The 21,861-nt window shown below is 37.0% G+C and overlaps 1 protein-coding gene across 1 annotated transcript in view; it reads left to right on the top strand.

Moving 5' to 3' along the window:
• Positions 1-21,861, top strand: part of PLA2G4A (phospholipase A2 group IVA) — a 165,093-nt gene that overhangs the window by 116,969 nt on the left and 26,263 nt on the right. The window contains exons 11-15 of the mRNA XM_068985973.1: positions 4,638-4,775; positions 4,864-4,956; positions 9,250-9,321; positions 14,059-14,301; positions 21,564-21,748. Coding sequence (XP_068842074.1) covers positions 4,638-4,775; positions 4,864-4,956; positions 9,250-9,321; positions 14,059-14,301; positions 21,564-21,748 — 731 coding nt within the window. The remainder of the gene's footprint in view (positions 1-4,637; positions 4,776-4,863; positions 4,957-9,249; positions 9,322-14,058; positions 14,302-21,563; positions 21,749-21,861) is intronic.

Genomic DNA, 21,861 nt, shown 5'->3' on the forward strand with positions numbered 1-21,861 from the left:
TACTTTTTTTTATTACTGTTATGATTTTTAGGGCATTTTCACAGTTGACTCTTTTTATTCTATACTTCCAGTCAGTGGCCGTTCTCAAGAGAAAATCTCAGTAAAATAATTAAAGAATGAATAATATTTTAGCGAGTGAATATTTTTGATTTATTTAGAGTAGGAAAAGGCTGCTTTATGTTCAATTAGTAGTCTTTCAACATGAACGTGCCTGATTTGGGCCAGCTGCCTAACTGAGATATCGTTACCGAGACAAGAGAAGCCCCATTAACCTTCATTGTTAAGCTCCTATGATAAGGAGGTTCAAGCGGTTTCTTCCAACAGAGTTGGACAAAACCATGAAGCATTAGTTATGTGGATCTTGTACGCAGATAAGACATTCAAAGGGGCATGTTATGAATGTTCAAAGAGCTTGAGTTGTGGAAGAAAAAAATGAGAGACATGTCTATACTTTATGCCTTTAAAATTTGCTTGGATTAAAATGGGTCAGCTATTCAGGAAAAAAGTTAAAATATTATTCAAATTATATTATGAAAAGTCAAAGATCCCAGTTATCTTAGCTTACAGAAGTTTTATCAACTTTATTTCAATAATACTAGAGAATGTTTTTCTTCCCTCTTAGAAAAGTTTTAAACACGTTCACCTTTTGAAGACTTTAAACAAATAAACGTTAGTTGTTTAAATGGTTACATATTTTTGACTCCTCTACTTCGCTACATTTCTGATAGGATTTCAACCTTTAATTTGTGTTGTCAGTGAATTGCAATTACTGAGCACAATTTACAACTTCACGTCATGTTAAGTCCTTTAACAGACATTACAGAAGAAAAACATAGCACTCTTCCTCAAGAAGATTCCATTCCTATTGGCAAGAAAAATACACATAGAACACTGTTGTCTGTTAGAGTATATAGACTTGACATAATGTGTAAAATAGTAGAGATTTAGCGTAGTTGTAAGAAAGACTTCATAAAGGTGGTAGAAGTCAGGTTCAAGTTGAACTTGGAAAGATCTACCAATTGGGGGTGAAACATCATCTTTGTGTAAAACAGTATAAGAAAATGCTCAGAAGGGAAGCCAAAGGTATGTTTCAGGGAGCAGTAAAAAGACACTAGATTTGGTTAATGTATGAACTGGTGAAGAGCAGATGGTATATTTGGAAGTTAGTGTCAAGCTATAGAAAGATTTGACTTCCAGATAGAAATGTTTCTATTCAATTATGATAAGGGGAAACATTTAATGATTTTTGGTAGGAAGCTGTTTAAGTTGTGTTTTTGAAAAAAAGTATTTTAATAGTTCATATGGGTAGACTGGCACAGAAACAAACTGAAAGCAGTGGTATTACTATATTTTTGTAAATAAGGGCTTAGAACTAGGGAGATACTGATAAGGAAAGAGAGGAGAAGATGGATGTGAAAAGCTTAAATATAACCAGTGAAATGTGTGATGGATGGATGGATTTGATGTGAGTGGGTACGAGAGTTATTTCGGTTAAGAGTTTTTTTCTGGGCTGTGATAGCATGGTTTATAGAAACCGGTGAGCTAGAGCAGGAAGAAAGGTGATGAATTCCTTTCCAGGCAAGTGTAGTGTGATGTGATGGCACCATACCCAAGTGTAAATGCCCAACAGGGAGTTGGAGATGAATAGATGGAGGTTCATGAGAGAAATTCAAGTTTGAAATGTACTAGTTCAGCAGCAGAGAAATAGTAGTCAAAATACCATGGTGACTTCTTCAGTAACGACCAGAGAGCAAATCTGCCTCTCAAAAATGTGTGCACAAAACCACAGCATTAAACAAGAAGAGACTGCTGGAGAAGTAGGAACCAGGAAATCTTTGTTTTAGTACGGCGGATAAGGGTGTGAAACTCACAGATAAGAAATTGCTTGTGGTGATATAGAAAGTTTCCTAATGGTCTCTGATTCATGGTTAGTCATGTCTCACTAACTCCATGTAAATCATTATAAAACATACCACTTTGTCATGAAGGGTATATGTGCCATTTGGCTTTGATCTGAAATGAATTGCATTGTGTTCTCATCACAATTGTGGTTTATAACTTGTTTCACAAAAGTGGAACATTCTATATTATTGAGTAAATAATAAAAACATACATATCCATGATTTTTTTCCCCACAACTTTGAGGACAGGTGTTTTAAAATTCAGAATATTTTAGATTTTGAAGTTATAAAATATACTTACACTATATTATATGTGCTTATACTATATATTACATAATGCCCCACTGGGGTCTTATAATCAGATAGTGATTTCTCCAGTGGGATGTATTGATATTCATATTGAGTGAGATATGTAAAGATTAAGCCTCATGTGAAGATTAAGATTAAGACTGGTTTTCTACTAAATGAATTCAGGGCCAGTTTTAGCATCGAATGAATAGCAAAGGAATTGCAAAATCCAATAGCAAAATCCATGTGAATTTTGGAGTTATTTGGATTTCAGATTGTTGGATAAGGGGTTAAAGATGCAAAAATTTTAGGAAAGGGAAAACTGGGATGAAAAAGGAGGACAGAGGGTTTGGGGTTAGGCAGGGATGCATGGTAGTTGGCTTCCATAGAAAATGGTCAACAAAGACTTTGACCTAAAGGGCAAGGAGGAGCAAGCCTTATGATTACAGAAGGAAATAGGGAGCATAAGGGCTGCAAGGTGGGAATGAGCTTGGTCTCTTGGAGGAAATTAAGAAGGTATGTGGCTGAAGTGGAATAAGCAAGACAAAAATGTGCTAGGAGACTGTTTAGGACATGGGTCAGTCAGGGAGCATGAGCCAGACCATCATGAACACTTCTCGACCATGTTTTTATTTCAGTAAATAAGAAGCCATTGGAAAGTTTTCAACTGGCATCAGTATGCTGTGATTTGTATCTTTAAAAATTCATTCTGGCAACAGGGTATCTAAAAGATAGTAGGGGAATAGAGAAAATGTTTTCAGAGGCTATTGTGAAGATCCAGGAGAGAGTATGGCAGCTTATGCCAGTATGGTCTTGGTGACCAAATGGATCACTAGCCAGTTTCTAATCACATCTGATGATAGAGCCTACAGAACTTGATTTTTTTCTCTTTGAGATATAAGACAAAAAGGACCGTCAAGAATAATCTTTCTCTGGCAGTCCAGTAGTTAAGTGATCACCTTCCAATGCAGGCGGTGTGTTTGCTATCTTGTCAGGGAGCTGAGATCACACATACCTTGTGGCCAAAAAAGCAACATTTAGCAATCTTGTAATGAATTCAATAAAGACTTTAAACTTGTTCCACATCAAAAAAGAAATCTAAACTCTAAAAAAGAGTTATTCTAAAGTGTGGTAAGGATAGTATGGATGGTGGTATGAATATATGAAAAGAAGTACCATTTACGAAGAAGGGGAAGATTGAGAAAATGACAAGGAAGTGGATTCAGAGCTAGGAATTCTGTTTGGATAGATTAAGATTCAGATGGTTTTTAGACATAGTTATAACCACAGGAATATATGAAATATAATAGTGGCTACTATGTACTGAGTGATTAAAATGTACTATGTACTCTTCTAAGTTCCTGAAGTTTCTTAACTCATTGGTTCCTCCTCAAAATCTTGCAAACTATCTACTGATTTTGTTAGCATTTTACAGATTAAGAGACTAAGACACAGAGAATACATGTAATCTATCCAAAGCTGCATAGTTAGTAAACAACACAACAGAATCTGAGCTCAAGTTTCTGGCTGCAAAGCCTCTGCTCTGAGAAAATAAACTCTGTTGGCTATGCATTTCTGAATATATACAATATTAAAGCTTTGCACTGTAATTTTGTGAGTTAGAATAATGGTTAATAAGAAAAATTAAGGAAAGATGAAGAAAAGGCAAATGTTAAACACCACTTTCTTCCATTTTTATAGTCTGCTTCCATTATCAGAAAGAGTTTAATTTCTTTTGTCTCCTCCATGGATTTTAAACAACTGAGTCGGCAGTTGTAAAACTGTGTCTGATTAAGATGGACTTTATAAAAGATGTCTGAGTTTTTAAATGCCAAAGGGTATTCAGTTTGTGCAAAGTAAGGAATCCTTTTGTGTTCTCATTCATCTATGAGCTTCATCCCCAAAATCTATATAACATCATACACATGGTTGTTCCTTGTTGTTCAGTTGCTGAGACGTGTCTGACTCTTTGTGGCCCTATGGATTGCAGCATGCCAGATTTCCCCGTCATTCACTATTTCCTGGAGTTTGTTCAGACTCATGTCCATTATGTCAATGATGCCATCCAATCATCTCATCCTCTGTCACCCCGATCTCCTCCCGTGATGACTCAGACAGTAAAGAATCTGCCTGCAATGTAGGAGACCCAGGCTCAATCCTTGGGTGAGGAAGATCCCCTGGAGAAGGGAATGGCTCCCTACTCCAGTATTCCTGCCTGGAGAATTTCATGGACAGAGGAACCTGGCAGGCTACAGTCCATGGGGTTGCAGAGTCAGACACAATTGAGTGACTATAACACTTTCACTTTCATATACATGATAGATATTTGTTAATGTTTAAAAATATTTTAAATGAATGAGAATAATTATGCCAGTGTTGGAGTAATCGGTGTGTATATCTCTGCAGTATTTTTCTACTAATGGATTGCATTTTAAAAAATCATTTCAGATTGGGTTGAATTTAGTCCTTTTGAGATTGGCATGGCTAAATATGGTACTTTTATGGCACCTGACTTATTTGGAAGCAAATTTTTTATGGGAACAGTTGTAAAGAAATATGAAGAAAACCCCTTGCATTTCTTAATGGGTAAGTGATCCAAATCTACCATGAGTTTGTTTGACTGTTTTAAATCTTGGTACATTCTAAATCATATTCTGTTTTTGCTCTCCTTTAGGTGTCTGGGGTAGTGCCTTTTCTATATTGTTCAACAGAGTCTTGGGAGTTTCTGGATCACAAAGTAAAGGTTCCACAATGGAAGAAGAACTAGGTATTGTAAAAACATGCTTGCATTGGTCATAATTATGCTATATTGATAAACTTCGTTAACACATACATACAAAGTTAAATCTTCATAAAATTGTAATTATTCTAATGCTATCAATATTTTAGATGAATCAACATAATTATTTGCTAAAAATACATGCTTTTACCTCTTAACTATCGTTTTGACATTGAGGTTGTAGAGTTCATAGAAACTACTGATTCCTGAGAATCCTTTTGTTTTTTTGCCCCTTAATTTTTTTAATTGAAGGATATTTGCTTTACAGAATTTTGTGGTTTTCTGTCATACATCAACAAGAATCAGCCATAGGTACACCCATGCCCCCTCCCTCCCGAACCTCTCTTCCATTTCCCTCCCCATCCCACCCTGCTAGATCGTCACAGAGCCCTTGTTTGAGTTCCCTGAGTCATATGGCAAATTCCCATCGGCTATCTGTTTTACATATGGTAACGTAAGTTTCCATGTTACTCTCTCCATAAATCTTACCCTCTCCCTCCTCCCCTCCCCTTCCCCATGTCCTTAGGTCTGTTTTCTATGTCTGTGTCTCCATTGCTGCCCTGAAAAGAAATTCATCAGTAACCTCTTTCTAGTTTCCATATATTTATAGGATCTATGTATATGTATTTATCTTTCTCTTTCTGATTTACTTCACTCTGTATAATAGGCTCTAGGTTTGTCTACCTCATTAGAACTGACTCAAATGCATTCCTTTTTATGGCTCAGTAGTATTCCAGTGTATATATCTACAGTGGAATCAATTTTATGTGAGCATCACTATTCCTTTTAGTTATTATACATCAAAACATACTATTCGTATTAGAGAATACAAGTGGTCCCTGACTTACTATGGTTCAACTGATAAGTTTTTAACTGTACGATAGTGCAAAAGTCATATCACTCAGTAGAAACCATACTTCAGATTTTGAGTTTTGACCTTTTTCAGGCTAGCAATAAGCAGTACGATACTCCCTCCCAATAGCAAGCTGCCACTCCCAGTCATGTCAGCCATGCAATCACAATGGTAAACAACCCATATACTTAAAACCATTATGCACCCTATCAAGCATTCTGTTTTTCACTTCCAGTATAGCATTCTATAAATTATGTGAGTTCTTCAACATTTAATATGAAGTGGACTTTGTGGTAAATGATTTTGCCCAACTGTAGGCTAAATGTAAGTTTCTGAGCATGTTTAAGGTAAGCTAGACTAAGTTGTGGTGTTCAGTAGATCAGATGTATTAAATGCATGCCTGATGCATCTGATAAAATTTTCAGCTTAGAGTAGGCTTATTGGGATGTAACTCCATCATAAGTCGAGGGAGATCTATTCTCCTTTTATGAATAAGGGCAGCTTTTGGATGATTAGATTCATCAACAGTTGAACACAATATGATACTTAAATTCAAGCTTGATAGTTTATTACCTCTTCAATACTACCTCATTAGAATTCTGTTAGCTTGCCAGTCTCCTCTGTCCATGGGATTTGCCAGGCAAGAGTACTGGAGTGGGTTGCCATTGCCTTCTCCTCTTATTGCTAATTCATACCAAAAACATGAAAAAAATATTTCAAATCACAGCTAATAAACTACTGCTTATAATTTTCTTCAAATCTAACTCATGAGCCCATAATAAATTAAAAGTAATTTTTATACAACTTGTAAAAAGTAGAAAAACTCAATTGAGGACCAGTAGTTTTCATTTGTTATAATATTAATGCCATAGAAACATGTTATCTTTAATGAATAAATTTGATTTACACAAAACATACATTCAGGATCTCTCAAGTGCTGTGCCGTCTGCATCGTAGTCAGCACTGAATTTTTGTTATGACTATTTTGACCGGAAGTAGGAAGGGTCAGGGGAATGCTGAATTTGAATTTGGGGCCAGCCCAGCACGGTCTGGGAAGGATCCTGGAGATTATCAACAAAGTACCTCCCTACCTCCTCTTCTGTGCCTCCGAAGTATCCCACATCTATTTCAGAGTTAACAGAACAACAGAAATGACTTTTTCAACAATCTCCTTGAAAAATACTTGCATGTTAACAACTTACTATAGGGTTTTTTTCTAATAAACTGTCCTTAGTTATTGCAGACAATGACAGCTGATTTAATTAAGCTCTATATGCAAACAAAAATACAATTATAACTTTAATTGATGGACCCCAACTTGACTTTTAAAAAGCGTGAAGTCACTTTTCCTGCAAGAGTTGATTTTTGATATGTGATATATATATATTAAGTGCAGCAACTTTCTATAGTCCTTAATATTTTGGGTGTAATTCTTAATAAATAATGTGAAACTGATCTTATGATTTCCCTAGAGTCAAAGACTTTAGAATAAAAATAAAAACAACCAAAGAGGCACTTTGTCCTTTAACTTGCTCCTGTCTTCTGAGCATCATCCAGGGAACAAGCAGCCAAGGTTGGAACTTTGGAGCGTTCTCTGACCTTAATCACAGGGCCACATGCTCCTAAGGGTAACTGCAAGGCAAAGTGTTTAATGCTGAAATGCTCTGACATGACTTATTTTAATGAACATTGTATCCCAGATGAATATCCTGTTCTCACCTTTAATTTTGTGGGTATAATAAACTCTTCTCTAAGTTATGTGAAGTTTTCAGGCAAGAAAAAAAAGGGGACAAAAAGAACAGAATTACTGCCTTTTGTGAGGCTTGCTTCTCTTGCTCTTCTCTCTTGAATAATCCAGATAAACCCACGGTTTGTTGCTTTTTCCTCCTAAGATAGGAAGAGAATAGGACTGAAACAACACATCTGAGGGTGGGTGAGACAATAGCTGAAGGCTGATGAAAAGCAGAATGTTTATATTCAACATTCTTGGGGATACTCTTTGTTGTTAGATGTCCCCTTTGAGACCAGTGGTTGGCAGCTTCTTTACTTTCAGTATGTGTCAGAATTAAGGGGAATATTGTGTCCTGAGAACCCCCGGCTGGCAGGATGCATGTTACCTCAGATTAGGGAAGGGTTTCCAGGAATGAGACTGGAGAGGTGAGTAACTGAGGGGAATCTCAGGACTCCTGGTGACCCTTTCATCCATTGGCCAGCTAAACTCTGCCTCTTAAAGGGATGCTCAGAGGTGGTTTTAGTTTCATTTTTCTCTTTCAAAGAAAGATTTTAAGGTCAATTGGAGTGTAATATGAACAAACCACGGAGAAGGCAATGGCACCCCACTCTAGGACTCTTGCCTGGAAATTCCCATGGACGGAGGAGCCTGGTGGGCTGCAGTCTATGGGGTCGCGAAGAGTCGGACACGACTGAGCGCCTTCCCTTTCATTTTCCTGCATTGGAGAAGGAAATGGCAACCCACTCCAGTGTTCTTGCCTGGAGAATCCCAGGGACGGGGGAGCCTGGTGGGCTGCCGTCTATGGGGTCACACAGAGTCGGACACGACTGAAGTGACTTAGCAGCAGCAGCATGAGCAAACCAAATATTATACCTATATTTTTCTGAGTTTAAAAGCCCAAATGGTTCTATCACTGAAAACTATAAATTTGAAGTCAGTCAAAAAATAAAAATTCTATTGACTGACAGAAGGGGAAAAAAGTCACTCTACAGAAAAGGATTTCATGTAAATGTCCCTTCAAAGTTTAATTTTTCTATAAATGATGATTATAAAATGGTCTGTGTGTTCCATAATTTGGGTACTTTTTTACTTGAAAAAAGAGAGCTAGGTATAATGATAAATTTCACTCTTATCTTTAAGGCTTTATGGTTTCTATTTTAGTTTTTATAACTGTTCTCTTAATACATTCTGAGGAAGCACAAATTGAAACCAAAACACACATTTCAATAGATAATATTCATTATTATTAAAAAAAGTCCCCTCATATTAGTAACTTCATTCATCTTAGTAAAACTATTGTAGCGCATTGTAGATTTTGGCTTTACCCTATATTGACTTTCATAAACGTCATTTCAGCATATTTAATTAAAGAAAATGTATCTTTTGGGTAATAAGAATTCTATAATCAAGCTGTTCTTCCTGTAAGAATTAATATAAACAAGAATTCTCCCCTTTAAATCACACATGAATAAATTCTAAACGAATTTTTCGTGCTCTGGGAAATTTTGTTTTCCAATGAGAAATTTGAAAAATGCTAGTAAATCGAATACATTTAAATTTACTAAATTGATCTAGATTTACACTGATAAATCTAGTAGCGCTCGCTGGGGTTTTGCTGAGAGTACTTCCTTACAGTAAATTTCACTGTGAGTCTTGACACCTGAGATTCTTTCATTGTTTTGTTTTCTTTCCACAGAAAGTATTACAGCAAAGCATATTGTGAGTAATGATAGCTCAGACAGTGATGACGAGTCACAAGGACCCAAAGGTAAGAGAGCTGGGAACTCCTCCAGCAGAACTGCATTAGGAAAGACTGAATGTTTTGTCTGATTTTCTCACTCAAGATACGAATGGTAGTCTCTGCTTAAGGCACGGAGTAATAGAATTGTAGCTTTCAATTCAGAGAGAGAATCAATGCCATGTATGCAATAAAATATGCAACATATAAGTATGCCTTGTTCCATTTATTTCATATACCTCAAAAATTTAATCAGTTGAACAGAGAACAAACTGAGATGGTATAACAGAAATACCAAATTCTGTGTTAAATCTGATTAGAGCACTAGGTTTCTAAGCATAGAAATGGTGATGTCAGAACATTTTTATGTAGCTTTAATAATTAAAGTTTCATCCTTTAAAATCTTATTATTAAGTAACATTTGAAAAATTAAGTTCTCACTCCATTCCTGAGCTTTATCCCATTGCCAAAATTGTCTCTCTGAAAGGGGATCAGTGATGGAGTAGATTGAGAACTTTTTCTTTCATGTATCACTTTGTTGTATAAACGAGTTCTTGTACACCTTGACAAGGCAGTTTTCACCTTGTGTGGATCACAATAGTCCATGTGGAGTCAGGGGAGAGCTCTGGAAAAGATCTGGCATATTTGTTGCAATTATTATGTGGTAAAATGGAATGATTTTACATTTGGACAGAGCCATTTGGGCAAATGTTCCCAATAGCTCAGAAACCAAAAAAAAAAAAAAAGGGAGAATATTTTACAACAACTAGATGATCATGTCCTATTATAGCTTAAATAAAATCATCTGGATTTTAAAAGAGATTAAATACTTTTTTGTCCAAAACTTAATTATTTCATCAGCTAAGGTAAGGCTATTAGAAGAGGCTGTTTTACCTTTGCTGAATCAACACTGAAATTAAAGTTCTCTTTTCATAGCCAGGCTGTTATTTTTCAGTTGTTCAGGTCTTTTTTCTTCTATTTTGAATTTCCTTTTAATGAAGAGGGATAGAAAAAATGATGGACAGCATATGCCTACCACTCATAGAATTAATTTTGTATTGATGTTGGGACCATCAAGTAGATTAATAATGGTTTATTGATTATTAAGTAAATTGCCAAAATCATCAGTACATTTGATCACCTCTACCAGTACTGGCAGATTATCTTAAAGCTGAGAAGCTCAAGGACCCTCTGAATATGGCTGCTTTGGTTTCAATTACAGCCAACATTGGAGAATGGTATTTAGGGTGTTTCTGAGGATTTCTTATTAGCTCTTAATGTTCTGTTTTCTTTTTAAATAACCTTTATTTATTAGAGTAGTTTTAGACTCACAGCAAAATTGAGCAAAAAGTAGAGAGAATTCCCATATATTCCCTGTATCCACACATATTGCTTCCACCACTTTCAACATCCTGTACTAGAGAGGTACATTTATTACAGTCAATGAACCTATACTGATATGTCATTATCACCCGAAGTCTAAGCTTTAGGGTTCACTCTTGATATTGTGTGTTTTACAGGTTTTCACAAATGTATAATGACATATATCTAACATTATAGTGTCATAAGAGGAATTTCACTACCTTTAAAATTCTCTGTGCTCTAAATATCCCTGTGTTTCCCACTCCGCACCCCCTTGGCAACCCCATATTTTTACTGTCTCCATCATTTTGCATTTCTGGAATGTCATCTAGTTGGAATCATTCAATGGATAAACTTTTCAGATTGGCTCCCTTTGCTTAGTAATATCCATTTGAGTTACCTCCATGTCTTTTCATGGCTTCATTTCTCTTTAGTATTGAATAGTATTTCATTGTCTGGGTATTATTACACAGTTTATCCATTCACCTACTGAAGAACATCTTGGTGGCTTTCAAATTTGGGCAGTTATGAATGGCTCTGTCATAAAACTCCATGTTCAGATTTTTATGTGCATATGTTTTCAACTCCTTTGGGTAAAAATGAAGGAGAATGATTACAGTATCATGTGATACAAGTATAATTAAGTTTTGCAAGAAACTTCCAAAGAGGTTGTACCACTTTGCTTTTCCACCATCAGTGTTTGAGTATCCTGTTGTTTCAAATTCTAACCAGCAATTGGTGTTGTCTGTTTTGGATTTTGACATTTCTAATAGGTGTGTAGTGTCATCTTGGTTTTATTTGCATCTCCCTGATGACGTGTGATGAAACATCTTTCCATAAATGTGCTTGTCATCTATATGTCTTTTTTTTTTCAAGATTTTTTTTTTTAATGTGGTCCGGTTTTAAAATCTTTATTGAATTTGTTACAATATTGCTTTGTTTCCTGTTTGGTTTTCTGACCTGGAGGTATGTGGTATCTTAGTTACCCACCCAGGGATTGAACCTGCGCTCCCTGCATTGGAGGGTGAAGTCCTGACCGTTGAATTGCAAGGGAAGTCCCCTTTTTCGGCACGGTGTATGTTAAGGTCTTTTGCCCATTTTTAAATCAGGATGTTTGTTTTCTTATTTGTTGAGTTTTAAAAAGTTCTTTGTACATTTTGGGTAATACCCCATTATCAGATGAGTCTTTTGCAAATATTTTCTCCCAGTCTGTAGCTTGTCTTCTTCTCTTGAGGCTTCTTTGTATTTAGTCAAGTGATTTTGAACATGATTTTAAGACATTTTCAGGTTCAGTTTTTTCAAATCTCTATTGGCATCATTTTGCCTCCTCTTACAGAATTGCTGTAATCATAAAACTAGCAAATGTATACTCTTTGCGGCCCCATGGACTGTAGCCTGCTACGCTCATCCATCCATGGGATTTTCCAGGCAAGAGTATTGGAGTGGGTTGCTATTTCCTTCTCCACAGGATCTTCTGACCCAGGGATCTAACCCAGGGTTCCCGCTGTTGTAGGCAGATGCTTTACCGTCTGAGCCACCAGGGAAGTCAAATGCATACAAAGGGCTTTACACTGTGAAAGGCTAATAAATAGGAATTTACTATTAGTATTAAAGCTAAATAAGCAAGATATATCATTTGTGTTATCTTGTTGCCATTTCCAAATATGTCATATGGAAGGTAGACCCATTGCTGGTATAGAAGTGAGATAAATTCAATAACAATAGTGATGACAAAAAAGGAAAAGAAGAGGAAGCACCAAATCTTTGGGAAATAATTGAGTATCTTATTCATATCCTGTGTAACTGAAGATATAAATCATTTATTTTAAAGCTTGATTTGTTCTAGTGAAAGATTTTCTTTGTCATATTTGGCATTAGAAAAGCGTGGGAGTAGAAAAGAGTGTATATTTGTTTTTTCATGACCATGCAGTCATCTGGATTGGTGATGGAGAGAAAGAGCCCTTCACCTACTGAGCTCAGTTAAGCTAATCTTTTGAAGATACTATGGTTTTATGTATGTTTAGTTAGCATTTATTGAAAATTATGAAGTTTGAATATAGATTCTCTCTTTCCTCTCTCAATACATACACACACACATATAGATTTATATATGCATGTATATTTATATTCAAAGTTCCCAGAAATCTGAACAGAAGTGTTCTAGGTAAGGGATTATCCTCTACCATACAGCGTTCTTAGATTTGACTATGAATGAAGAATATTGATGATGACAATTACGATGCTGCTGCTACTACAGCTACTTCTACTAACCAACTAGTGTTTACTGAGAATTTAACATAGGCCAGGCACTTTTCTAAGAAATTTGCATGAATGCATTAACTTAGTTTATCCTCATAACAACCCAATGAGGTTTACTGATGAGGAAATGAATACTGAAAATAGTAAACAGGGAGAAAGGATTGGAATCTGGGCAGTCTGATTCTGGAACCAGTGCTCTAAATAATGACACAATATGGCTTCCCAGGAGTAGTGACGAGTGCATCGATTTTAAGGAAAATGTCATTGAAAACTGCTTCTTATGGAAGATTGTCAAATTTTAAAACCATTTTAAAACATAAATTTAAATTACAGACTTTTAAACCCCAAACTTTATAAGCAAGAATGCAATGACATTTCAGAGGGTGTTTATAGAGAAGCAAATATATGTTGAGTCCTTCCATTGTCTGCTCTCAGTTTGCATGATTTCTGGATGTTTCTCTAACATGACAGGGAAGGAAACTTGGGAACGGAGGGGGATTAGCTACTATGGATATTCCCTCTTATGCATAGCCATAGCCAAGAAAAGAGAAGAAAAGAATTGGGGAAAGGGAAAAAAAATGGAAAAATAGAAGTTTCTCTAAAGATCAAAGAATAAGCCAAGTAACACCGTCAAGAATATAGCCTTTAGACTGACTATAGGTAAAGGGTAGAAAGAAAAGTGAAGTCCGATTCTTTGTGACCCCATGGATTGTAGCCTACTAGGCTTCTCCATCCGTGGGATTTTCCAGGCAAGAGTACTGCAGTGGGTTGCCATTTCCTTCTCCAGAGGATCTTCCCGATCCAGGGGTCAAACCTGGGTCTCCCACATGGTAGGCAGATGCTTTTACTGTCTGAGCCACCAGGGAAGTTGGTAAAGGTAAGAACAATTTAAGAACAAAAATGGTTAACTGAAATATTGACTTTATTAATTTACATGAATAAACATTTGTTGAATAAAAAACTGGAGGGGTTTCCTTGGCAGTTCTGTGGTTAAGACTCTGTGCTTTCCACTGCCAGGGGGCATGGGTTCGATCCCTGGTCGGGGAACTGAGAACCTGCATTCCCCTAATGTTAACACTCTATAGACCAAAGATCTTTTTTCATTTTTATGGATTTTGGACAATGTATAATGATCTTTTTCCATAGGCACTGAAAATGAAGAAGCAGAAAGGGAATATCAAAATGATAATCAAGCAAGTTGGGTCCAACGTATGCTCATGGCCTTGGTGGGTGACTCAGCTTTGTTCAATACCAGAGAAGGACGTGCCGGAAAGGTGCATAACTTCATGCTGGGCTTGAATCTCAATACTTCCTATCCAATGTCTCCTTTGAGAGACTTTACCACGCAAGAGTCCCTGGATGAAGACGAATTGGATGCCGCTGTCGCAGGTAGGTACACAAAGTGTAACCCACGAAAGCTAATTCAAGAGATTGTTCTTCCTTCTCTGGAGAGGAGCATTTTAATTATTGTTACTAGTAACTCATTTATAATCCAGTTTTAAAACATGCATTTAATGGGGGGGGAGGGAATTCTCCAGTGGCTCAGATGGTAAGGAGTTTGCCTGCAATGTGGGAGACCCGGGTTCCATCCCTGGATCCAGATGAGCCACTGGAGAATGAAATGGCAACCCACTCCAGTATTCTTGCCTGGAGAATTCCATGGATGAAGGAGCCTGGCCAGCTACAGTCCATGGGGTTGCAAAGAGTCAGACACAACAGAACGACTTCGCTTTCTTTTCTTTTTAATGGGGGAAGGGCCATGATTTATTGGTTTTTTGGAAGAAAAAATACACTGGACAGGAAACAGCATCGTTGTGTCAACATAAACAATTTTCATTGAAATATTGAGAGGGACTTTGCTTCTCTGTGTTGGTCAAGGCTCACTCACTGGAAACAGGAAACCCTCTCGCTTGTTTAAGTGAAAGGGGTTTAAAGAAGGGAATTGAGTGCTTACAAAACTGTTCTGAGGTGTGGAGGAGCAAGCTCCAGGCTAAGCATCTAGGAATGATTCCAAAACACTTCAAAATCACCCCCACAAACGCCCCCACAACAGTGCTTGGCAGTAGAAATAGCACAAATGCAGTCTCTGTCTCATTTCCTCCTTCAGATCTCATGTGGGTGTTTCTCCTTGGCAAAGGAAGTAAGTCTCAGCAGACCCAGAGCTGGGAGGGAATCTTATGTATGAAGTCCTCCCCGACCCCTGCCCCCTGCTCCTAGGAGTGCAGAGCAGTAATGCCTGCCCCTAGGGGTGAGAGTCAGCTGTGTTTACCTATTTGCAGCGTCCCTCTGCCTATCGAATTTTTTTAAATTTATTTTTAATTGGAAGACAATTGCTTTACAATATTGTGTTAGTTCCTGCCAAACTGTCAACATGCATCAGCCATAGGTATACTTATGTCCCCTCCCTCTTGAACCTCCCTCCCACCCCCCACCACATCTCACCCCTCTAGCTTGTCAGGGAGCACCAGGTTTGAGTTCCCGGCTTCATGCATCAAACTCCCACTGGCTATCCATTTTACATACGGTAATACATGTTTCAATGTGAACTCTTTCCATTCACCCCTCTCCTTCCTTCACCCCCAGTGTCTACAAGCCTGTTCTCTCTGCGTCTCCTCTTGCCTTGCAAGTAGGTTCATCAGTACTATCTTTCTGGACCCCGTAGAGTTCCTATTATACAGAGTGAAGTAAAGGCAGAGAAAAAGAAATACCGTATATTAACAGGCTATTGAATTTGTCCCTCCAGTTCTCTGAAAGATTAGGTAACTTTCTTAAGGCCCCTTAAGAATCCCACTAAGAACCCACTCACTTTCAGGACTGTCAGTTAGCCAAACTAAAGAATACTTCCAATTCTTCATTTTCATGGGTGTTCCAAATTAAAAGTTAAGTTTGCCTTGGTGACTAATCACTACATACTCATCTTTCTTATAATGCTCCTGTCATCATAAACTTTTTCTACTTCATCATGCCATGCTGTTTCCCTTAATTGCCCAAATGTCATTTTGCAATCATTTCTGCCTAAGAACATTGACAGGAGGCTATGAAAATGTAAATGGAAAATTTTCCGAAAATCTTCCTGCTACTCTTTGTTGAAGGATTCTACCTATATTTGTCAAAATTAGGACATGGCTTTAGATCTTTTTGTTTAGGTAATGCTGTTTGTTTGTTGCTTGAGTTTAAGGGAAATTGCAGAAGCAAAATTTACCCCTGTTTTTAAACAAAAGAAGTGGAAACTCACTATATTTTGCATTATGTTTGTGGCATCAAAGTCTAAGATATGAGATATATCTGATTATAAACCTGCCATGCAAACCCTTTCATATGAACTATAATAAAAGTCTATGAATATTTGTGATAAAGTCAGTATCTTTTTAAAAATTCATCCAAAATAAAAACCCTTGACTGTACAATCAGTGATGGTATTTGTGTGTGTGTTACTTATGATTTTACTTACTGCTATTGCAATACCAGTTAAATGCATCTTCTTTAGAAACTTAGGCTTTATAGATGAGTGATGATGGGTTTTAAAAAAAACAAAAAACTTAGCCTCACAGAGCATTTAGAACCAGAAAGAATCATTAGTATTTTACTCCATAGAAAAGGAAGATCAAAGGAGTCAGCATCATGTTTGCCTAGAATTGCTCAACTGAACTGGAATTGGGACACTTGAATAGGCCTCTTGACATTGCTCAGAAGCCTTTCCCTTCTGCTCACTCCCTTCCTCATAGCCTTTGGTTTTATTAGTCATTGTCTTGCTGATGTAAAAATGGAAGTTTCCTTGTGTGTACTTATTACATTTGTTTTATGTTACTACTTTGATCTTTCTGTGGTTTACACAGCACGGGCTCCACACTCAACATTTTAACAACTTCCTGATGATTTCACAGTAGATTTTGAAGTGTTAGGGTTGCCAGGTAAAGCACAGTGCTCAGTTAAATTTGAATTTCAATTCATATATATATATAGAGAGAGAAAATAAGTACGCTCCTTTGTAACGTTTGGGACATTCTCATATAAAAATCATTTGCTATTTATCTGAAATTCAAATCTAACTGGACATCCTACATTTTTATTAGATAAATTTGGTACCCTTAGGAAGTGTGCCTCTTTCATTATGCTCACCTTATTTCAGAGTGTTCTTCATTTTCCTCTTTCCTCTTTTCATCCTAAAATATGATATTACATATTTTAATATTGCAGTTAAAATATGATATTAAATAGACTAAATATTTCTATTGTTGGGAAATTTTGATTTGTTCTAACCTAGAATTATTAAAGTATTAGTAGCTCAGCTGTGTCTGACTCTGCAGCTTCATGGACTATAGCCCACTGTAGGGCTATTCTCCAGGCAAGAATACTGGAGTGGGTAACCATTCCCTTCTCTAGGATATCTTCCCGACCTAGGAATCAAACCTGGGTCTCCTGCATGGCAGGCAGAATCTTTACTGTCTGAGTCACCAGGGAAGCCCAAAGTTATTTTAAAGTAATGAACTTTGGAAGGAACTTTAAATATTGTCAGTGAACATCTCATCAAATTATACTTGTTATTTTGTATTTTTCTGATTGGAAAAATGTATACAGAATGTTGACTAGTGAAAAATCTAGTCAGATGAGTGACAAGTTCATTCAAATTTATTGTTTATAAACCAACATTATTAAAAATGACTACATTTTAGACTAAATGTACTAAATTGATTAGTGCTTTTTCAGATAAAACTTTTACCAGGATGGACTCCACTTATCTCCTTCTGGTTATTTCCAAGTTTTAGAATGACTGTAAGTTTGGAATGAAAAGTTTCAAGGTTTAGCATAAATAAATGGTAGTCAACTTGGTTCATAAAGTCTCCATTAAAAATTTTATTTATTATACAATTAAAATACCACAATTTAATTAAAACATTAAGGTTATTCCTCTTTTATCTTAAATATAGAGTTTTTTATCTTATCTATATATTATGTTGGAAAAATTTCACATTTGCTTTACTATTTTGTTTAAACAGATTAAAATTTGAGCATCTTAAAACAATCAACCTAAAATAAGAAAAAGATAGTGTGCTATTTTTGTGCTTATTACTTCACCTTGCAGTCCCTCTTTTGAAAACAAGAGAAATCAGATGATAAAATTCCCTTCATTTGTTTACTTCAAAATAGTTGTATACCTGTGGAAACTAATTTTGGATAAGCTGGTCATTAGTTACGTGACTTCTTTCCTGTTTACTTTTGTGTTTATGTTATTTTCTGCAACACACGCCATCTGGAATAAGAAATCAAGACATGACTTCATCTAGGGAAGAGTTCAAAACAAAAACATCCAAATATTTGTGCATTATAAATGGAATCAGTATTTGTAAAATGACCATCATAAAATTTCCACAGCAGAATCGCTTTAAGGAAATGGTTCATAATTATAAAGCAGAGCACGTTTCCATACCTATCAAAGAACCTGGTTCACTCATTCACAGGTTTGGAAACCATGTATGCTTTAATTTATGGGAGGATGTTCTTTCATAGGGGCACGTATCAAACTTTCTGTAACATTTTAGTGGATGGTAATAAATAGGGATCAAGTTCAAATAAGTTTGGTAAAACTAACAACTCCACATCCCACTTCACAATGAAATGGGATGCTCTAATGAGTTTGAGAGGTCCTACTTAAAGACTGCTCAAGTATAGTACTTTAAAAGCAGACTAGCTGTATCTGTGGAGAAGGAAATGGCAACCCACTCCAGTGTTCTTGCCTGGAGAATCCCAGGGATGGGGGAGCCTGGTGGGCTGCCATCTATGGGGTCTCACAGAGTCAGACATGACTGAAGCGACTTAGCTGCAGCAGTAGCAGTTATATTTGAATCCCAGTTGTGTCATTTATTAGCTGGACAGTCCTGTGCCATTACTAGCATAACCTCAGTAAACAACAAGAGAAAAGTAGAGTGAAACTAAAAACCAGCACCCTGATCCTGATGAACCTGTAGGTTAGTGAGTATGCAGTAGTCCTTACTGTTTACCCCAAAGGCTGACTTTAAAATAGAAAGTTGTTAACTGTCTTATAGAGTTATTGTCAGGATTAAGTAGCATCTCCTCTTAAAAGTGCTGTTAGTCCAAGGCATAGTAAGGAATATCGGGAACACACATTATAATTTGCTGTTACTTTAAGTTGTTGAATCTTGTGTTTCTCAAACCTATTTAATCATGCAACTCTTATTTTTTACATAGAATATCTGGTAATATCTTGCAAAACTGTATTTTTTTCCAACACAGTTAAGAAATGTTGTTTCCTGTCAGTTTAGGTGGATAGTTGGAATCATGGTGGTTAGCTACATGCCAGAGCTGTGAGGTGGTCTCCATAAAGACTTTTCTCTCAAATGTAATCTTGGATTTAAAAGAGGAAAAAGGAGACTGTCAGTTTCATGATGAGAGGGAGCAAATCAAATAGAATAAGAGAGAAATAGTCTGTTACTAGTTAACCTTTTAGCTGAAATTTAAAGCATCAGTTTATGAAACCAAAAAAATTATTTGTGAATTATCATTGTAGTTTGTTAGGGAAAATCTCTGCATTGTAAACAAACATTCCCATTAATGTTTTTAATTTTTTATGCTTATTGTGAAATATGCATATCAATGTGGTTTTCATGATTGATAGATGCATGTGCAGATTACCTCTGTGCGTTTTTAAATTACCCATTTCAAAATTCTTGAGTCTTATGGCTGTGCCACTCACTTTCTGAAGTGACAATGTGACACTGTGTTTAGGGTTTAGACTTCGTGGACCAGGCTTTGAGTCTTCATTCTTACTATGTTAAACTGGACCTATTAGGGCCTCATATCCTTATCTTTAAAATGATATAAATGATATTTCCTTTGTCTTCTGGTAAATCTTATATGTGAAATTACTAATATATGGGCTTCCCAGGTGGCTCAGTGGTAAAGAATCTGTCTGCAATGCAGGAGACATGGATTCGATCCCTGGCTCAGGAAGATCCCATGAAGAAGGAAATGGCAACCCACTCCAGTATTCTTGCCTGGGAAATCGCGTGGACAGAGAAGCCTGGAGGGCTACACTCCATGAAGTTGCAAAGAGTCAGACATAGCTAAGCGACAGAGCACTGCTACTATACAATATATTATATACACACAAATAAAGCTGCTTTTAGGAGGAATAAAAATACCCAAATAAAAATTTTCCAGCTTCTTAGTGAAATATTTTAAAACTTACACAGACTCACAATTTTTTGCCTTATAAAATTGTCAAACAATAAAAATTTCAGAGGGATAGATGTTAAAGTTGGGTTTGATAACATATATGTAATATAACAAAGGGGCTTCCCAGGTGGCGCTAGTGGTAAAGAACCCACCTGACAGTGCATGAGATGCAGGCTTTGTTGCCCCATGGCTTGTGGGATCTTAGTTCCCAGACCAGGGATTGAACCCATGTCCCCTGCATTGGAAGGCAGATTCTTAACTGCTGGACTAGCAGGGAAGTCCCTGAATCTGGTCTTAGAGTCTCCGTCTCAGAGAGGTCTCTCCTGACCATCTGCCTGAACTTCTTCCCTATCCTACAGTTGTTGTTGTTGTTATTGAGTGGCTAAGTTGTATCCACGGTTTTGCAGCACATGGCCTATAGCCCACCAGGCTCTGCTGTCCATGGGATTTCCTAGGCAAGAATACTGGAGTGCGTAGCCATTTCCTTCTTCAGGGGATCTTCCCTGGATCAGGGATCAAACCCATGTCTCCTGCATTGGCAGGTGGATTCTGTACCATTGAGTCACCAGAGAAGCAACCCCCCCCCCGCCCCCACATTCCTATTACCCTCTATTATTTTTTTCATTCCTTTTAGCAGTGCCTGAACCATCTTTTAATATATTTGTTTACTGACTTACCAGCAGTGTGCTCTATTGGAGCAGAGTTTGCATCATCTCTTGTTCAGCACTTAAGTAGTACCTAGATAGTAGCAGACGATGTGTGTTGGCTCAATCGCCTAGACTATTCTCTGGGACTTCCATCACCTAGAGAGATGCTTGTGGGACCCTTCAGACTCTGCCACTCCCTAGTTATGCCACTTTAGAGATGCATTTTGTGTATTTCATTCTCCATTTATAGTATCCTCTATCTCACATGTCTGTTCTAAGTCTTTAAAAAGATAATGCCTGAGGAAGTGTTTTTAAACCTGTAAGGACCTATGTAATGTAAGTAATCCTAGGACAGGGCTCACTGTACACATGGTAAACTTACTCCTAAAGCCTGAGCCTTGCTTGCGTTTTCAATATTTTGTCCTACTTAATTCTCACAGCAGCGACTTCCCTGGCAGTCGAGTGGTTAAGACTCAGGATGTGTGGGTTTGATCCATGGTCCAGGAATTAAGATCCCACATGTCTCATGGCCAAAAACCCAAAACTTAAAACAGAAACAATATTGTAACAAATTCAATACAGATTTTTTAAATGGTGCACATTAAAAAAAAAAATCTTAAAGAAATTCCTCACAGCACTCTTACTGATAGAACCTTTTACTCTGATGTTACAGATGAAGAGTCTCCAAGGCCTGAGGGTCTAACCGTATGGAATTCTTCTCACATATATATACATAACAAATAGTTTTAAATTCTAAATAATGTTAAGTGATCATTTAACCCATTCTGATTGTTTCTTTCCTTTTCAAAGATCCTGATGAATTTGAGCAGATATATGAACCTTTGGATGTCAAAAGTAAAAAAATTCATGTGGTGGACAGTGGCCTCACATTTAACCTTCCATACCCTTTGATCCTGAGACCTCAGAGGGGAGTTGATCTCATCATCTCCTTTGACTTTTCTGCAAGACCAAGTGACTCCAGTCCTCCGTTCAAGGTAAGGAGAATTTATATAGAATTCCATCACCTGCCACATTCTTGTGCATGTCTTATAGCTATCTTTGTCTTCTGGATCCTGATTTCTTATCCCTTTAGCCTATTTTCTACTTT

The sequence above is a fragment of the Capricornis sumatraensis genome, chromosome 14, assembly GCF_032405125.1.
Source record: "Capricornis sumatraensis isolate serow.1 chromosome 14, serow.2, whole genome shotgun sequence".
NCBI classification, from domain to species: Eukaryota; Metazoa; Chordata; class Mammalia; order Artiodactyla; family Bovidae; genus Capricornis; species Capricornis sumatraensis.